The sequence below is a fragment of the Rhinolophus ferrumequinum genome, chromosome 7 (assembly GCF_004115265.2).
Source record: "Rhinolophus ferrumequinum isolate MPI-CBG mRhiFer1 chromosome 7, mRhiFer1_v1.p, whole genome shotgun sequence".
In the NCBI taxonomy this organism is placed as follows: domain Eukaryota; kingdom Metazoa; phylum Chordata; class Mammalia; order Chiroptera; family Rhinolophidae; genus Rhinolophus; species Rhinolophus ferrumequinum.
In genome coordinates this window covers 59672398-59692199 of record NC_046290.1, presented here as the reverse complement: position 1 = coordinate 59692199, position 19802 = coordinate 59672398, and the positions used below count along the sequence as shown (strand labels likewise).

Below are 19802 nucleotides of genomic sequence, written 5' to 3'. Positions count from 1 at the left end.
AGCAATCCAGGAAGCTATATTTTAAAACACAAACAAACAAAGTCTTTCAAAAGCTGAATCTTGGTAAGAATAGCAAGCTTTATAGAAGTTTAATTTGCTCTAGTTTCATACCCTCCTCTAGTTTCACGCAACCTTGAAAAATAACAGACTATATTCCGGCACATTTTGGCAGCCACTAGGAAAGGGGGTTGGGTGGCAAGCAAAATGCAGCCGTAGTACTTTCAAAGCTTCATTTCCAAAGAAAGCTCCAACTTTCAAAGCTCTCTGTATATGACCTCAGAGCCCAGCCAATGCAAAGTTTGTTCCTTGAGTAGGGGGTGAAGAATTGGGGGTACAAGGAGGGATTTTAAATTTAAACAATTTAAGGCAACTGATTTAACTTCATGGCTGCCTGAGCCAGTGGATAACAACTGGGGCAAACAGACATACCAAACTTACAAGAAAAGCTGGGGCATGAGATGGCCACAGAGGCTTTGAAAAGTTCCGATATATTCCTGAGAATTTAGAATGCCACATGCATGTCTAAGGCTGTGCTCATGCTTAAGAAAGACCTGGAAAGGCCCCAGGCTCTCCCACTGCTAGTATGGCCTTGCTATATAAGCAAGAAGTGAAGTGACAACTCTAAGGACGAGCTGTAAAATGCCTGGTGGAGTGTTAAAGTCATGTTTCAACAGGCACAGAGCCCATTGGCAAACACCAAGAGATTTCTTGATTCTCGGTATTTAAGAAAATATCTCTTGATTAGCCGACCACTAAGCTAATAGAACAAAGACTTTAGTGACCACATATGAAAAAAAATACAGATTTATAGAATTAGTTCATAAAATTCAATAAACAAACAAACAACTACTCCTATAATAAACAGAAACAATAACAAACCCTGAGGAAGAGGGAGAGTATGATTTCAGATTTTCCACATTATATTATTTAGAATGTCCAATTAAAAAAAAAAATTACAAGACATGCAAATAAACAAGAAAATATGGTCTGTATATGGGAAAAAAGCAATTAATAGAAACTGTGCTTGAGGAAAACCAGATTTTAAATTTATTGGGCAAAGATTTTAAATAAGCTATTTATAATATGTTCAAAATAATAAAACCCAGATCTAAAGAACTAAATGAATGTATAAGAATGATGTCTCATTCATCTGAGGCCCAGGGGCTCAGGCGGTTGGAGCGCCATGCTCCTAACTCCGAAGTCTGCCAGTTCAATTCCCAAATGGGCCAGTGGGCTCTCAACCACAAGATTGCTGGTTCAACTCCTCGAGTCCCGCAAGGGATGGTGGGCTGCACCCCCTGCAACTAGCAACATCAACTGGACCTGGAGCTGAGCTGCGCCCTCCACAACTAAGACTGAAAAGACAACAACTTGAAGCTGAACGGCACCCTCCACAACTAAGATTGAAAGGACAACAACATGACTTAGGAAAAAAAAAAAAAAGAATGATGTCTTATCAACTAGAGAACATCAATAGAGAGATAGAAATTATATATCGAAAAAGAAAGAAGTAGAAATTCTAGAGTTGAAAAGCACAATAACTAAAATGAAATTTTCACTAGAGAGGCTCAACAGCGGTTTTGAGCAGGTAGAAGAAAGAATAAGTAAATAAGATAAGTCAGTTAAGATTATCAAGTCTGAGGAGCAGAAAGAAAAAGAATGAAGAAAACTGAGCAGAACCTCAGAGCTCTGTGGGACACCATCAAATGTATCAACATATGCATGCTCAGGCTCTCAGGGGAGAAGAGAAAGGCACAGATAGAACAGATGAGGAAATAATGCTGAAAACTCCCCCAATATAATGAAAACCATTAAACTACACATCCAATAAATTCTAATTAAGCTAAACCAGAGAGAGCCATACCTAGACATATCACAATCAAACTGTTGAAAAACAAAGACAAAGACAGACTCTTGAAAGTTTAAATCATATGACCCAACAGTTACACTCCTAGGTATACACCCAAGAGAACTGAAAACACGTACATACAAAAAACTTCTATTTGAATGCTCTGTGACATTTTGGAAAAAAATGAGTAACCTCTATCTGATCACGATAAAACATTAAATTAACCCAAATTTGGAGACATTCTTTAAAATATTTGACCCATACTTATTATCAGTACAAAAAAAAAAAAAAGGCAAAACAAACGAGGCAATGGAATTTTAAGATGTGACTCCTCCATTTGATTTTGGAACAGAAAAAAAAAAAACAAAAAACAAAAAAATCATTGTAGAGAAAACTGGTGCGAAAACAAGGTCTCTTGTTTAGTTAACAGTGTTTTATCATAGTTAATTTCCTGGTTTTGATTATTGTACTGTGATTATATATGTATGTATACACCTTGGGTGAAGGGTATATGTGAACTCTGATCATTTTTGCTATTTTCCTGTGTTTAAAATTCTTCCAAAAATAAAATGTAAAAAAGAAAGAAGAGTGATATCGATAAATAGAACAAATTTAGAGGAGAGCTACTACCTGTAAGATAGTGAAAAGATGCAAAAGCATGCTATATGAGGACATATTTGAACAAATCAGAAACATTTAGCTAACAAAAACTGTGACAATCTGAAGGATTATCAAGTTGAAAATATAAGGTTATTTTTTGTTTCTTGTTTGTTTTTTGGTATGAACCGAGGAATTAGATATTGAGCCAGAGTCTAAAAGATTTCTACTTGTGTGAAAAAGTCTTGGGAGGAAATACATTCTTTCTTACAGAGGAATTCAAATACAAAGTGAATAAACATTTACCAGTGATGTTGTCAAGATTACTAAAGGATTGTATAGGGGCTGGATTCAATGCTTTATAAAGTTCTCTTTTGGTCTAGATTCTACCTTAAGTGTGAAGAGAAGGATGGAGGGACTAAGGGAAGCCATGACGGGATGTAAATCAAAGCACCAGTTGAAATTATTCTCAGAAAGATAAAACAGTAGTCATTAAAGCTAAGGTTGTTGCGAGGAAAGAGACAGCTAAGATAAAAGAGAGAATGAGGTGAGTATTAGTAGAATGAGTTGTATAATCAGTAGCCATAAAAGATCAAATAAACTGAGTATGTTCAGAATAAAAAATTCAAGAAGCTAATAAGTCTTTGAACAGGGGTCTGAATCATGATATGTTTTTGGGGACTTGCCTGGAACTTTATTAAGGCAAGCAAGATATTTTCCAACTTTTCGAGTCTATAATTCTAACACATTGTGGGGAAAGCATACTTCCAACGTGTCTTTATTTTGGAGCTCTGAATAAATGGCAAATGCTAGTCAAAAGCTGCCACACACACACACATACACACACACACGCACACACACACGTGCAATAATACACACCCCACCTGAGCAAATCCATGAAGAGATCCTTACAACTTTCCTCCTCCATAGATTTATGGCAATTTTCTTTAATCCTCAGACAATAGGTAAACATGCTCCTTGTATTAGTTAACATTTCTTCATGATTCTCTTTCTAAGTAATTTAATGAAAATACTCATATAATATCATATCTCTCATACAACACTATTACTTCTACTTAGTTCTAATTTAGAAAGCACAGATTTGTCCTCTATATTAACATTTTTCCTAATATAGCTAGCAAAATTAGATTTGTTTTCAGAGGATTGAGCAATTTATAAAATGACTAAGTTCAGGAGCATGATAATCAGAAGGTTATAATTAAGATTTGTTAAGGATATCTAAAGTAAAATATAATGCTAAAACACTGAGAAACTGAAAAACGAAAAGACTGTAATCAATTTTAAAATTAAGTTATGCATTTTTTCATTATGAACAAACACACTCTTAACTTAAATAAGAGAGTTCACTTACTCCTTTGTACATGATAGCTAAAAATAAGTATTTCCTAATTTTTCTTTAAATTTGAATTCACATCAAGTAGCAACAAAGAAAAAGAGCAAGTGTTTTGGAAGTACAAAACAACCCATCATCATTATTATGTAATTTTTACTGTTATTGACATTTATGAATGTGTCAGGGTCTTGCAGATCGGAGGTAGATTATGAGATAAGCAGTATCTTCACTGTCCTCCCCTCTGTATGGCAGGACTATAACACTCGTTCTCACTCTATCCTTCCAGTCATATAATTGTGATCTCAGATTAATGGCATATTATCCCTTTGCTTCCACCGTGGCTCTTGACTCAGTCTGATATTCTCTCTCCTTTGCATTTTTGATGATAAGGCTAGGAATTCTCCTTCACCTTATTTCCTTTACCTAACGCAGCCAAGAAGCCAATCCAAGAAAAATAGGTGACTACTTCCAAAGATACTCAATATTAACTACTCAATAGAGACTACCTTTGGGTACTTTCAATAAAGTTACTTCTATAAAAAGAGGTAAACTGTGACATCAAAAACATAAAAGGAGAGAGCAAGTGAAACGGTATTTTGTATGTGGTTGAAGTTGTTAGCATAAAATAGACAGCTATATCTAGAAGATGTTTTATGTAAGCCTCATGGTAACTACAAAGCAAAAATCTACAGGAGAAATACGAAAGATAAAGAGAAGGGCATCCAAAGCACAAGACAAAGGAAAAACCACCAATTAACAAAGGAATACAGCAAGAGAGAAAGATTGGAACATGAGAACTACAAAGCAGTCAGAAAACGATTGATAAGATAGCATTAGTAAGTTTTTACCTACCAATAAATACTCTAAATGCAAATGGACTGAACTCTCCAATCAAAAGGCACACAGTGTCTAAACGATTAAAACAACAACAAAAAAGCCAAACAACAAAATAACAAGACCCAACTATATGCTGCCTACAAAGAGAGTCACTTCAGCTTCAAGGACACACATAGGTTCAAAGTGAAGGGATGAAAAAAGATATTCCATTGAGTACAAAACAAAAGTGAGCAGGAGTAGCTATACCGTGATTAAAGTGATTTAGAAAAACACAGAATTTTTGAAAAACTGGAATAAATTCACCTGGGAATGATTTAAGATACGTGAATGAAGGAGAAAAGTAACCTGTAATGCTTACAAAGGTTAGTCACTTTTGGTCTAATAATCTTATATTAAAAACAGGTGGAGGTTAATATATTTTACATTTCACTTATTATAATTGAGCTGGACAGAAAGAACTTTTTGAAAAAAACCTCAGAAGGCAAATAATTTAGGTCAGTCGATTTGGATATTCTTGCATAATAGTTTCTCTCTTTAAAAATGCTTTTAGAAACATCGAGAGAGAGTTCCTTTGAATTAACATCACTTTCATCAGGTCCCATTTATCAAGCCTGGGTGGGCACACATGCAATGCTAAAACTGCCGCCAAATAAGTCATGTCGTGCCAGGGAGCTCATGAAAGGAATGGGCTGATGGCCATCAGGGCTTGTCTCACGGTCACTTTGTATTTGACAAAGAATAATGCAGAACTTTCTGAAATTTATCGTGGCAGCCCAAGATTTAAATTAATGCCAGAGTAGGAAAAGTCATAACATAATTTTGAAAAGACACGATCATTTCTTTTTAGACAATTAGGCTTTTAGAATTTTCTGTGGACAAATTATGTTCTAACACTATAATCAGTATAAGGGAATCTCATTGAATCTCAATAAAAAGACAAAATAACTATATATAGCATCTTAGTGAGTGTGTGTATATTACATAGGTAGTTTCCTTTGGTTGAATGTGGTGTGGGGTATGTGTCTGTGATTGCCCATGTGTGAAATACCTTTGCGTGCACTGATAACAAGTATTTATTAAGTATATAATGGACAATCATAATTGATCAGAGGCAAGTGTAATATTAAAATGACCTGCTTATATAGTGTTTTTCACTTTTAAAGATTTTTCACATCCAGTAAGTAATTTTTATCTGCACAATAACCTGTAAGATAATTAGGCAATACTGTCCTCATAAGATTGTGAGTAGGCTATTCTTTCTTCTTTAGAAATGTTACGCTTTCCTCTAGTCCTCATTACACCAAAGGAGTTGAGGAAGCTTTATAATTACAAATGTTGTTTATTTGCTTGTTTGTTTTCCTGCATGTGAAGTCAATAGAAGGGGCTAAGTAGGCCTCAAAGCTGTAAGATACCAGACGCAGGCTGAAGGCATGTATACACATGTGCATATAAAGATGTGTTAGATTTCAAGACTACTAGTGTACTTTAAATACGAATACATAAGGACCCAGTTGACTTTGTCTCCTTCTCATGTACTTCTACAGCCACTCTCAATTCACTCTGATACAGTCATTTGGTACTTAGGGATCTTATGAATGATGGTGCTGCCCCCCAAAAACAAAAACAAAACAAAAACAAAAACAAACCTTGGACTTCTTAGATAATGTGCCACACTCCATATTTTTCAATTATTTTTATTAATCAAAATTTTCATAGTTCCCTGATTTCGCTAGGTGTTTTGTTTGTCTCAATCTAATAAACTAAATCATGCTAAGGTAGAAGTTACTGTGAATTCTTTGATACAGCAACTACCTTGGGAAAATTAAATCGTTCAAAGAAACTGGAGAGGCAATAGTTTCTTATTTAAAGGGATAATTAGAGGAAGTACAGCTTCAAACAGTGTGGCAGGAAAGCAAAGGTTTTCCTGGTACTCCTCCAACCATACTCTTAGTCAGCTGCTTCCGTCATCTACCAATAAAGCTGCCTGAAGTTAAATGAAGGCTGAGAAGGCAGTGTTCTGCCTGGATGTACTTACAGGTCACCGTGGATGAGTCCATAGATCTGTGGCATGCTCTGATGATAGATTCCTCTCAAGATCACTATGAGAAGAATCACCACAAAAGCTGGAAGTCCCCAACTCAGAAGGAAAAACAGCAGATAACGCCTCTCTGTGTGTTCATCATTCATCACCAGTACATACCAGAAATTCACAGACTGAGGAAGGAAACAGAACATAAAATGAACAGGTTCTGGTCTAATGGCACAGGATACAAACTCACTTGGTTTAGGCATGAAGAGTTAATTGGCCAGCAAAAGGCTAGCACCCATTTAACAATTATAGTGTTCAGGTGATATTTTTACTTAGTTCATACATTCATTCTTTCATATACCCAAGAAATTCAGGATACCTCAAAAGTCTAGAAAGACTGGGAAACAGTTAATTTATTGTACTTTTTATTTTCCTTAATTTGCTTTGATTTAATCTCATTCATAATCTGTGACTGTTCTGTAAATGTGTCTTTGAAGAAGCATAGAGTATATTCAAGGCCATTTCCTAGGTGAACAACTTCATGATGATAATGAAGTACATAGCTCTACATTTGCAGACTGGTGGACACTTTTTATTTATTGAGGGCCTATCATATGGCAGGGCCAGGCACTGCTCCGAGGAAAGGGGATATAACTATGAAGACAGCCCCAGTCTTAGGCCCCCTAGCAGGAGATATAGACAAATAAACAGAAAATTATTGCACAGAGAGAAAAGTACTGTGATGAGGTAGGTTTTGTGGCCATTTTTCCTTTTTAGTTTATAATCTCTCCTTTTCGTTCATTCATTTGACAAGCATTTATTGAGTGCTTACTAAATTTCAGGGACCATCTACGTACTTGGGATATAACAATGAAAAAGATGGGGGAGGTATTTACTTTCTTGAATCTTGGTTTCCAGACAAGTGGGAAAAAGTATTTAAGGGGAATATTTATTTTATATTATATTTATATTTTATATATATTTTTTTATCTTATTAAGAGAAAAATATAAAAGGGACAAGTATATAGAGAGTGGAGCGGTGCGGGAACACATTAGACAGAATAAGGAAACTGAGGCCTGGAGACATTGGGCCCAAATCTCACCCCTATCGAAGTCAAATCTACAATGTATGTATTCTGCCTTCTAGTGTTCTCTTTCCATGAGGAGCACTTATGTTATAATTTAGTCCAAACACATTAATGTCATATCATACATACTTCACACAGTAATACTACTTATTCACTGGATAAATCCTCCTCAGTTTCACATGGTGTAAAGAGCATGAGTACAGATGAATCACACACACATACACACACGGAATAACCTTGGACAAGTAACAACAATCCCAGAGCCTCAATTTCATTCTTGTACAATGAGGTTATCATAAAGATTAAAGGCGCTATTACAAATAAAGTGATGAGAACAGAGTTAGCACTGGAATAATGTTACCACCTCCCCTAAATCTTCTATCAGGATGACAGATATTATGAAAGGCAAGATAAATAGTTTAAGACAAAAAGTAAGCAGCGATACAATAGAAATTCTTTCAATGTGATAAATAAGCATGCCTGATGTTCGTGGGAAAGATTTCAGATGCTCTTTGCTAAGACTTCCAAGTAAGATTCTATCTGGACCAAATTAGCCTTGAGGAATTAGTATTGACTGGGCTAAACCAGGAAAGGATAAAAATATTTGGTTACTTGGAGATTTTTGTCTCTGAATTTTACTTCCTGGCAGCATTCCTTATCTTTATGTATATCAACGTATATCTGTAATTATAAAGCAGGTTATGAATTGTTGCTTCTGTGACTTTGTTCTAACTTCTTTTTAAAAATTATTACATCCAAGGGGGTTCCCCCCTCTTTCTATAACTAGTACAGGGAGTGGACACAAATAAATGGGACTGTATAAGTGTCTGATTCTGAGGTGATCCATACTGCATGATAGAGAGTGAAAATTCACGCAAAGTAAGGATGATTAGCTCATCTCTAGAATAAAAATACTAATTATTTATTTTAAATAGATGTTTGTGTGTGTCCATATAACATGGTAATTCTGTGGTGGAAGAATCAGGAAGGAGAGTACAGATTGGTAAATTACTTCCAAGTTGATTCATCATGATAAAGATCGGGACACTTCCAAAACGTCTGCCATTACATAGATGGTTATTAGTTCCATCAGTTAGAATCACTGAACCTTTCAGCAGTTGTCTGACCTTTATTACAGGCTCAGAGAAGACTGAGGCAAGTGTTAATGGTTTGTGAGATTTATACATGCAATATTTCTGCTCCAAAAGAACAGAAGGCATAGTTTTGCTGAATTCTTAAATACTCAGTTAAGCAAAACAAGCTCAAAAAGTCATAAGCTTTTGTCAATTAAGAAAAAAAAGGGGGGCCAGCCTGGTGGTTCAGGTGGTTGGAGCGCCGTGCTCCTAATGCCGGCTGCCATGAGTGGCCGGCAGGCAGCCAGCGTGAAGGGCCAACAGCCAGTGCGAGCAGCCGGCAGCCAGCAAGAGCTACATGAACAGCAGACCAATGACTGGTGACCAACTGTCTCAGAGGGGGTGGGGGAAGGGGGGGTGCGGGAAGCACAAGGCTCATAACACCAGCATGGGCCAGGGAGCTGTGTCCTACACAGCTAGACTAAGAAACAATGGCTTGAACCGGAGTGGCGGGGGTGGGGGGGACAAGGGGAGAGGCGGAGAAGGGAGGTGGGAAATCCCAACTGACTCTGGGTGATGAACACCCAATGCAATATATAGATGATGCATTATAGAACTGTACACTTGAAACCTATGTAATTTTACTAACCAATGACACCCCAATAAATTAATAACATTTTTTAAAAAATTCCTTTCCTTCTCAAACGAATTTAATCACTGAGATAGGCTCTAAGGACAGTATTTCCAATCATATGTCTTTTTATTTTGCCATAAAATAGAACTGCTATGTCATGAAACAACATTTAATTATTCTAGAAAATACTATATGGCCTAAATATAAGATTTGTTTTGACTAACTCACCTTGAGTTTTACTTGAAATTTAAAATATTTTAATATAGTATGGTAGGTACGTTTTGGGATATGCCTAGGTCATGAGCTCTTCTTCTCTAAACTCTGTGTCTCTACTCTTTTCTACTCCCCCATCCCACCCAACACATGTAGGGTGGGCTCATGACCCTGCTCCTCTGTCCACAACTGCTTTGATCCAGGGAGAAGCCTGACCCAGGCTAGACCAATTATTGATCACTGGATTTTAAAAAATTTCGTGATAGTCTAAGCTGGTCAACTGAGAAAAGAGGACATATGAACTTCAGTGATGCGAGTAGCAAAAACAGTGAAGAGAGAAAATGTGTTTGCAGAGAAGAATGGACAAAGCCATCCATTCATGCTTGCAGTGCTTTGTGAGGTCCAACTGTATTTATAGTTCTTGGATTCAATGAGTTATCCTACATGCGTATTATTTATGATTTGAATGTTTGCTTAAAGTAATTCAACTTAGTTTTTCTTCATTGTTCAAAAACTAAATAAATAAATAACTTGACCAAGACATATACATTGGTAACCTAAACCAGTTGGATTAAAACTTCCAGTTATTGTCATTCTGTAAACAAAAAGAAGACAGTGGGACATCTGACTATATTCCTTCCCCTGTAATTATAGTTCCTCTTTTGGAATCTAAGGTAAGAGACCATTATGTTTGTATTGGGGTTGGTGCAAAAGTAATTGCAGTTTTTGCAGTTTATTTTCAACATTTTAAACCACAATTACTTTTGCATCAACCTAATATAATAATTTTATGATGACAGATATATAGCATATGTGATCTCTGTGCCTTAGTGTCTCTGTGTTTATGCAATGTTGGAATTAACAGAATTATCAATACAAATTAAAGGTGTCACTCTCACCAAACATGCTTCACGTGGATTGAACATGGTTTACCATTCACTGCCTATCTTACATTTTTCCTCCTGAAAGCTAAAAAAACTGAAAATTTCAATATCTAGGTCTCTAGTTATATGTCAGTCTCTAAACTTTAAAAATTTTTTAGAAACATCTTATGGTCCACCTCAAGACATTATTATGTTGTCAAAATGGTATTATCCCCAAATATAACCAACTATATTAATCCAACTTGACTACAATTCATATACACAAAAAATACAAAGTTTCCTAGCACTAATGTGATGTAGGCTCTGAAGGCAAGTCCAAAAAGATTACAAAAATAATTTCAGAATTAGAAACCATCAAATTAGCCACCTTGACTAATTAGTCTTGACAAATTAGCCTGCCTTCCTTCCTTGCTTCCTTCCTTCCTTCCTTTCCACAGGTATAAAATGTGAATGGGAAAAGTATATTTCTCAGAATTAGTAGGTAAAGCTGTCAGAATTTAAACTGATTCTGATAAAGATGCAAATCGCCCAGCTAAAACACCCAAGTATAATTTGGGTCAAATATAGACAGAAATAAACTAAAAGACTGTGTATAAGGATATTTATTTACATTCCTAAATAGAAATATCTATCTTTATAGTAACATTTTCAGTGAATACTATTGCTATTTTCTAAGTGACCACATCAAAAAATTGAGATATACCTTGTTATCTGTTTGATTATCATAGGTCATAATTATGCTACCCTATGCTCCATAAAGACAAATTCATTAGTTTACTTATATAATACATACTAATATACGGGAGAAATGCCTTTTCTTTTATTAACATTAAAAATAGGCTGCTTGAACCCCATAAATTTTCATGGTATGTTAGATAAGGTTGGTATCTCGCCTGCCATTTAATATTTGGTTATCACTTGTGTCACCAGAAACCTTGGACTAATTTATAGCATCAACTTTAGTCAGAGATCATAGATGCTATTAATTCTGTCATTACCATACGTTCTTAGTCATTCATTTCAAAGGAGAGTCTAATAAACGTTACCACATGTCATTGCTCTAGGTATCCTCTCTCTTTCTCAACAATTTTTGCATGAAATAAATTGTAAGGCTTTTTGAGGCCTGGAGAACTCAGTATTTCCTGGATATGTCATTTTTATCCTGGTAATTACCAGTCTGTTGTCTTTAATACCTTTGATGTTCCCTCCCAAATTAAATCAATGACAAAGGAAAAACATGGTTAATTTTATCATTTCCCTTTCTGTTGCAAAGCTCTGGCACTAAGGAGCCTTTCTGCTAAGAAATAAATAAGATGTATATATACTTCTTCATAGCCTTATGATATGGAGATATTAGGGCACAAGATGTGAATGCTCAAGTATGATTGTAAAATGATTTCTAACTTTATTCTACCACTTAGAAAATATGTTCTTCAAATAAGCTTTAGTTTCAAAATAAAACATAATTTTGAGTAAGCTGTGTTCCTAGGCATGGGATGGACAGACTACAAGGACAATCCAAGATTTGGATATTGTTTATAATTGAAGCAGATTGCTATATGATTTAACATGGAGACAGGAAATGATCATAAAACTCAGCCAAATGAATACAAAGACAAAATTAAGTTTCTATTTACTTAATAGATACTAGTGTCTCAAATAATTTACTTGTGATTTATTTCTTTCATGGATGAACTCATAGTCTGGCAATCCATTTGATAGCATATTTCATGTAGATGTTAACAATAAAGGCATGAATTCTAGGAATTTAGTCCATGGATAGTCTATAAGTAAACAAATATTCAGAGTGCAAGGGTATTCAAGGAAACACTCTTTATAATAGCAAAAATAACTGACTATAACCAGCATTTCATTAATAGGAGACCAGAAAAATAAATTATGGAAAAATCATATTATAGAACAGGAAAAAAAATGTATCTGTATGTAGTAAATGTATATATGTATATACACAAAAATATATATATACACTATATAAATATATATACTATATATATATAGTACACTTATAAGAACATACACATATGTCCTTATTTATATATTTATAAATATTTGTAGAATATTTCTGGAGGGATACATAGGAAATCTAACAGTGTTTGCCTTTGAGGGTAGGGTTTAGAGTAGGGCAGAAGGTAGAGAGTGTGTGAAGTAGGGAGAAATAGATGCACTTTTCATTTTATATTTCTCTGTAGTGTTTGATTATGTTTTGTACCATTAGTAAATGCTATTTCTAAAATGAAAACAAATCAAAACAGGAAAAGGAAATGAAAATAGAACAATAACATCTAGAAAAGTAGAGTAAAAATATTACAAGAGTTTAAATTCTTACTGTCCATGTTTCTTAAAGTAGACGTGACCCTACTGTTGTAAGGTAGTGGGAAATTATTTCAGTAATTTCACAGAGTGCTCTTACACGAAGAGCAAACAAAAGGATAACTCGATTTCCATGGCCAAAAAGGGAATATGGGAGTTGTTTGTTTAAAAAAAAAATAAGCAAAATAATTTGTTACTATATTCCCATCATGCACATTATGATTTCCTTGTCAAAGAAAATGGAAGCCTAAAGAAGCAGAGTCAAGACCACCAGTTACGTATACTGCTATGAGCCATGCATATACTTATTTAGTGAAGAGGTTAAATGTTATCCAGCTTGCTAAGGCTTTGCAGCTAGTTTTTGTCTGCTTCACTCTAATTCGTTCCACTATGTTAAGCTAATTCCCTTTCGGGGAAAAAAAAGTAAACTATATTGAAGAAGCAGTGTATTCAACATTTTCAAAAATCTATGGAATATTAGCTATACATCATTGTTTAGATAATAATATAGGTGAACATGTAGGGAGCATACAGTCTGTGCTAGGCATCATTCTAAGCTCTTTCCATGTGCTAGGCATCATTCTAAGCTCTTTTCATTTTATCTTTTGATAATTCTTAAAATGAGGTACTGTTACTACAAATCTTAATATTCAGATAAGAAAAGCTAGGCTAGGAGAAGTTATATAATTTGTTTACCAATAAATTTTTCTTTAGCTACGCTAAAATATAATCCAATTTTACTATAATGTATTAAAAGACATAATATAAAAATAAAATAACTTTTAAAGATAGTCTCTTAAATGCATTTATTCTATGATTGAATATATAAAGCAGATCAAAATATACAATTCTGACATGCCCAATGATCAAAAGTTAATGATTAACTTTTTGTCATTATAAGTTATGCACACACATACATATATCAAATTCTGTCCTATACTGCTAAAAGATATGAAGTAGAATCATTAGACATTAATGTTTTTTCATTTTTTCTGTCCTATTTGACTAACATGATTGAATTAACAGTAGTCTAATCTTTTCCACAATGTTTGAAAATGCCATCTAGTTTAAAAAATATATATATTTTAGCAGACTATTTTATAAATGGGAAAACACAGGTTGGTAAAGCGACAACTTCTGCCCACAAAGTAAATCATTAGAAGTAACCTACCTAGAATAAGAAGTTATTGAATTTTCCCCCTGTGGTCACACCACAAACCACGAAAAATATGTGGTGTACCATCTGAAATACATTAAACTTTACCAGTACTTTAGTTTTCCTAGACCATTATCCATATAGAAATCTAATTAGTTTACTAAATGTGCATCAACCACAGTCATATTTACTTAATTAAGACTTGATGAAGAAATATAATCTCTAGGAAGTTGGGTGAAATCTCATATGCCATCCTAACTCTCCCCCAAAGCAGGGAATGCATCTAAAACATGTTTGAAAGTTAGTCATTTCTCGCTGTTTGAATATATTTCAGTGAGTGGATGCTCTCTAGTTTTAGACACAGCATCTTCAACTTTGACAGTTTTATTGGTTACAGAAGTTCTTAATTTCAACATCTGGGGGAGAGTTAGGATGAATATGAGATTTCACCCAATTTAATAGAGATTGGTGCATTCTAAGACAAACAAACAAACAAAAAGTCACAGACACAGAAAACAGTTTAGTGGTTACCAGAGGGTAAGGAGGATTGGGGGATAGTAGAAGAAGGTAAAGGGGGTCAAATATGGTGATGGCAGGAGAACTGACTCTGAGTGGTGAAGACACAATGTAAAAAATAGATGATGTATTATAGAATTGTACACTTGAAACATACAATTTTACTAACGAAAGTCACTCCAATAAATTGAATAAAAATTAAAAATAAAAAGTTCCTGGGGCCAGCCCGGTGGCTCAGGCAGTTAGAGCTCCATGCTCCTAACTCCGAAGGCTGCCGGTTCGATTCCCACATGGGCCAGTAGGCTCTCAACCACAAGGTTGCGGGTTCAACTCTTCCAGTCCCGCAAGGGATGGTGGGTTCCGCCCCCTGCAACTAAGATTGAACATAGCACCTTGAGCTGAGCTGCCTGCCGGATGGCTCAGTTGGTTGGAGCGCATCCTCTCAACCACAAAGTTGCCAGTTCAATTCCTCGAGTCCCGCAAGGGATGGTGGGCAGCGCCTCCTGCAACTAAGATTGAACACGGCACCTTGAGCTGAGCTGCTACTGAGCTCCCGGATGGCTCAGTTGGTTGGAGCGCATCCTCTCAACCACAAGGTTGCAGTTCAATTCCTTGATTCCCACAAGGGATGGTGGGCAGCGCCCCCTGCACCTAAAATTGAATGCAGCACCTTGAGCTGAGCTGCTGCTGAGCTCCTGGATGGCTCCGTTCGTTGGAGTGCGTCCTCTCAACCACAAGGTTGCCGGTTCAACTCCCGCAAGGGATGGTGGGCTGTGCCCCCTGCAACTAGAAATGGCAACTGGACCTGGAGCTGAGCTGCGCCCTTCACAACTAAGACTGAAAGACAACAACTTGAAGCTGAACGGCACCCTCCACAACTAAGATTGAAAGGACAATAACTTGACTTGGAAAAAAAGGCCTGGAAGTACACACTGTTCCCCAATAAAGTCCTGTTCCCCTTTCCCAATTAAAAAAAAAAAGTTCTTAATGTGAATCAAATTTGTTTCCCTAATTTTTGACCCATTTGCTCTGGTTTTTCCAAATAGAGCTATATAATACCCTCTTCCTTGTAGCAGCTCTTTCATAATTTGTAGACAGCCATCCTATCTCCCTAAGTTCTTTCCAGGTTACTTATCCCCAGCTGCCTCAAAAGTTTCTTAAAGGCCTGTTTTCTGACTTAACCATTGGCTGATTAATGTTCCTGATGAAGCATGATTCATGAAAGTGGTTAAGGGGCCCAACATTCGCTGGACACTGCAGATTAGAATGTAACCACAGCTCCCCCATCTGCCTCCATACGGTTATTAATGTACCCCGGGTCTGTGTTGTTTTTGTAGTTAACTGTAGTCGCTATGTTTTAAGCAATGTGGTTAAAACATGTTGGATTCCTGAGTTTGTGTTAAATTAAAATTTCAAGTTGTTTACATTAACCCCCATCTTTTTCACTCTAGTTTTCAGTCTGTCATTACACCTTCTTTGTACTGGTTCCACCTGTATTCTTAACATGGGGAGCTTGCTGTTTTAGCTATCTTTTCAGCTCTGTATCATCTGCATACCTGATAAGACTAGTTTCCTGTGTTTTCATCCAAGTCACTCATCAAAAACTGAATAGGTCAGGGACATTGGCAAAGACCTTCAGCACACCACTGGGGACTTTAGCCCAAGCAGATAAATGACAACATACAGAGGCACACATAAAAAGTTCAGCTTAAACTCCTAAAGAATTTTGTAATCAGAGAGTATTTAACTAGCAACGGGTATTTAATTTCAGCAGATATTTAAGTTTTATGTTACATGGTTTTGATTTATTTTTACTTTTTAATTGTCTTGGGGGGGAATTTAGAGAATGCCATAAACTTCCATAATTAGAGCTGCTCAAAATGCTATAAAACAATTATTCTATGAGGTAGGGATTATTATTCCTATATGCAAATTTAAAAACAAAACTTGGAGAGAGTCAACAACTTGATTAAGGTTATAGAGATAGAATTCAAACCCAGATGCAGGGCTCCAATTGTTCCAACGAGTTCTATTAACTAATAGTTCAGTTCTCTTCTCCTTCAGCTCCCACAGCTATAATATCCTACCTGGGAAAATATCCCTTCCTTGAGTCTGTATGGTATTCTTTCATAATAATACCGCCTCACTTTCTTTCAATATTGCTATATGGTGGAAATCCCACAGTCTTCTAATTCAAAAAAAAAAAAAAAAGAATATGCAAGTGCCTGAATTTATCTGTGTGCATAAAATAGTTTTCATGCGTATGCAGAAATACATATGTAGTTATTTCTATCACATGAAAGATTTAGCAATACCATTTTGTAGAAAGCATTATCAAAGGCAGTATTTCAGTGGAGCCAATTAGCAACATTAATACTGCTGTAGTGGATCCAATTCTTACATTAGACTCTTTATCAAGAAAATCAGCATAGGACAATAGAGAGAATTTGGGATTTTAGTCAGAAAAGGAGAGTTCAAATCTCTCTAACATTTACTAGTGCCTCAGGAGAGTATGTATGACTCCTCGGGTCTCACTCTGTCCTGTATCCCAAAGTGGTCTCTTTCAAAACAATGGTTCCATTTTACAACTCTAAGTCAACAATTTTCTAATGTATTTCTATAGTATGTGCCTCTATTCTGAGATTTAGTTCTGTCTATCCCACTTCTCTTAAAGTCCCCATTGGTCTCACAGGATTTCCACATTGAGCGTGTTCTAAACAAACAAACAAAAAACTCCATCATCTTTCCTCCAATCTTCAGTGATCATTATTTCAGTTCAATACAACCATCCACCATCCACTTATACCAGAAACTTGGGAAATATCCTTGGTTCCACCTTCTGCATTCTTCATAACCAACCACTACCTCCTATAGTTCTACGTAGAAAAATAAAAATCTCAAAAGTTGTGCACTTCCCTTTGCTTCTTCTGCCACCTTCCTGGTTCACACCACCATGTTCTCTTCCCTGGATACAGCTAATGCTACATAATTTGCCTCCATGTCAACTATTTCCTGTCTCCAATTCACTACAAACAAGGAGATACTTCTAAAATCCAAATCTTGTCATGTCAATCCCTTGCTTAAAATAATTCTATGACTTCCCCTAGAAAAAAGTTCAGATTTCTTTCTGTGCCTTAGCGGATGGCTCACATCACAAGCCTCATGTCCTACCACTCCCTTGTTTCCAACCCTACTAGATTTCTTTTCATTTCCTCAAATTCGCTATTCTCTCTAATGTTGCACAGTTTACAAGGTTTTCCTTGCATTGATCTCCTGGGAATGCAGTGATGGAATTACTTTCATTTCAGTATAAAGAATATCAGATAAGAAAACCACTCCATCTCGATTCATTGGAAAGTTGACGGGGTGGGGCTGGGGGGTGGGGAGGAAATGAGGTACCAACCTGAATGAGCATCCAGCTAAACTGGCAAAGGTACAGGTAATGTGTGACAGCAGCCATAGCTGAACAGCTCTCATCAGTGAGTTGGGGACTCGCATATGCAGATGCCAGAAACACAATCTGTAAGAAATAAATACTTTTATTTTAAAATCATGCTAAAAATCAATCAAGAATATTCAGAAAATAAACTGTGTTCTCATCAGAATCTATGATTCAATGACTCAAAGGGACAGTAAGTTGATTTGCTGCCCAACCTGAAATGACTAAGTCTTCTAAAAATGGCAATACATAGATTTTTATATTTCTAAGAAACAATAAATTATGTGAATTTATGCTACATGTTGCTTGGGGCTGTGAAAAGGAAATTCTCAAAGTAAACCTTGTTCTTATCATTGTCGGACAAAAATGCCATGAAATACATGTATTTTAGCTAAATAGAAAAGAGAAACAAGAGCGGAAATATCATTCTTTGTTTAAGCCAAAGCTAATAGGAGAGAAAAGAAGTAAAAACTCTAACTTTACCCTCATGTGCATCCTCTTGTTTAATTCTCAACAAATTAAAATTTCAAATCCTAAAATTAATCCTTGTGTTTTTATTTCAACTGCTCTCAAGCTTTTGTGCAAAAGTAGCATTCACAATGAGGCCTCTCTTAACCATACTAGTTAAAATTGTACCCTTTCCTTTTTTCCTTCCCACCCGCGTGATTCCTTACCCATACTTTTCTTTCTTTTTTTTAAAAAACAGACTTACTACCTTCTAACATGCTCTATAATTTGCTTAGTTATGATGTACAAATGCGTTCCATGAAAAAATGAACAAATTCGCCTTTCCAGAACATATCACAAATAGCTTTTGAGTGATTAGAGCTTATTTTAAAAACATGCTTAGATATTCCTAGATTTTAGCTTCTAACTTCTAAATTGTAAACTATTATAGGTCATAAATTTAACCTTCCTAAAGTCCACAAATATTCATTGAACACTCAGCACAATAACCAAAAGATCTTAGCAACACAGAACTGTGAGATTCAGCCAAAAGAAAAAAAGGAATAATTTTACCATTTCATGTTCTTTCTTTTCACAAAATGGCATCTATTGCCATAAAGTCTGTATACATGTACCTACAATAAATTTGAGTCTCTCTAATTCAGATTCTATAATATGGATTGTGCTGAAGTTTTGTTCTGATCAACCTGAACAGTTTGCTATGTAAAATAATAATGTAATCCAAACTGTAATGGAATAACCCTAGTTTTACGCATTCTATAAAATTATTTATAAATGGTATGCTAATTTAAATAATTACTATTCTTTTTGATATTATTTTCTTTGAATGAAATTAGTACAGGATATTGTTTAAAACTGTATTTACTTTCAGAATACAGTTTTAACACCCCACATTCCATTCTTAAGGCATGACTTCACATTTTATTATGTTTTAATGTCTTTTTTTAATTATAAGACCAATCTACTTTTGTAAACTATGAACATTTATCCAGAATGTTCTCAGAATTATGAGAAATACTTTTGTCTATATGGGAGAAAAGTCAAGAAGAGAAAGTTGAGGGGTCACAATGCACACTGCTACCACAGGGATGAGCTAAGAATACTTCGAGAACCAGCTTGTACATGTAACCAGGCCTATCTAAAATTAACTTAAATTGAATTAAAACAAAAATTAAATGGTTAAAGTAAAATAAAATAAAATCTCCTAGCACATTTAGTTCATACATCTTTAAGAGACATAAATTTAAAAAAGATGAGCTGTACCATTGTTCTTTTACTCAAACACATAGAGATGACCAGGAAAAAGATTATTTTCATAGTCAGTTTTCTGGATG

The 19802-nt window shown here is 35.5% G+C and overlaps 1 protein-coding gene across 1 annotated transcript in view; it reads right to left on the bottom strand.

Annotated features, from left to right (window-relative positions):
- Positions 1-19802, bottom strand: part of ADGRV1 (adhesion G protein-coupled receptor V1) — a 503549-nt gene that overhangs the window by 162428 nt on the left and 321319 nt on the right. The window contains exons 84-85 of the mRNA XM_033111093.1: positions 17965-18081; positions 6673-6851 (exon numbers count right to left, since the gene is read on the bottom strand). Coding sequence (XP_032966984.1) covers positions 6673-6851; positions 17965-18081 — 296 coding nt within the window. The remainder of the gene's footprint in view (positions 1-6672; positions 6852-17964; positions 18082-19802) is intronic.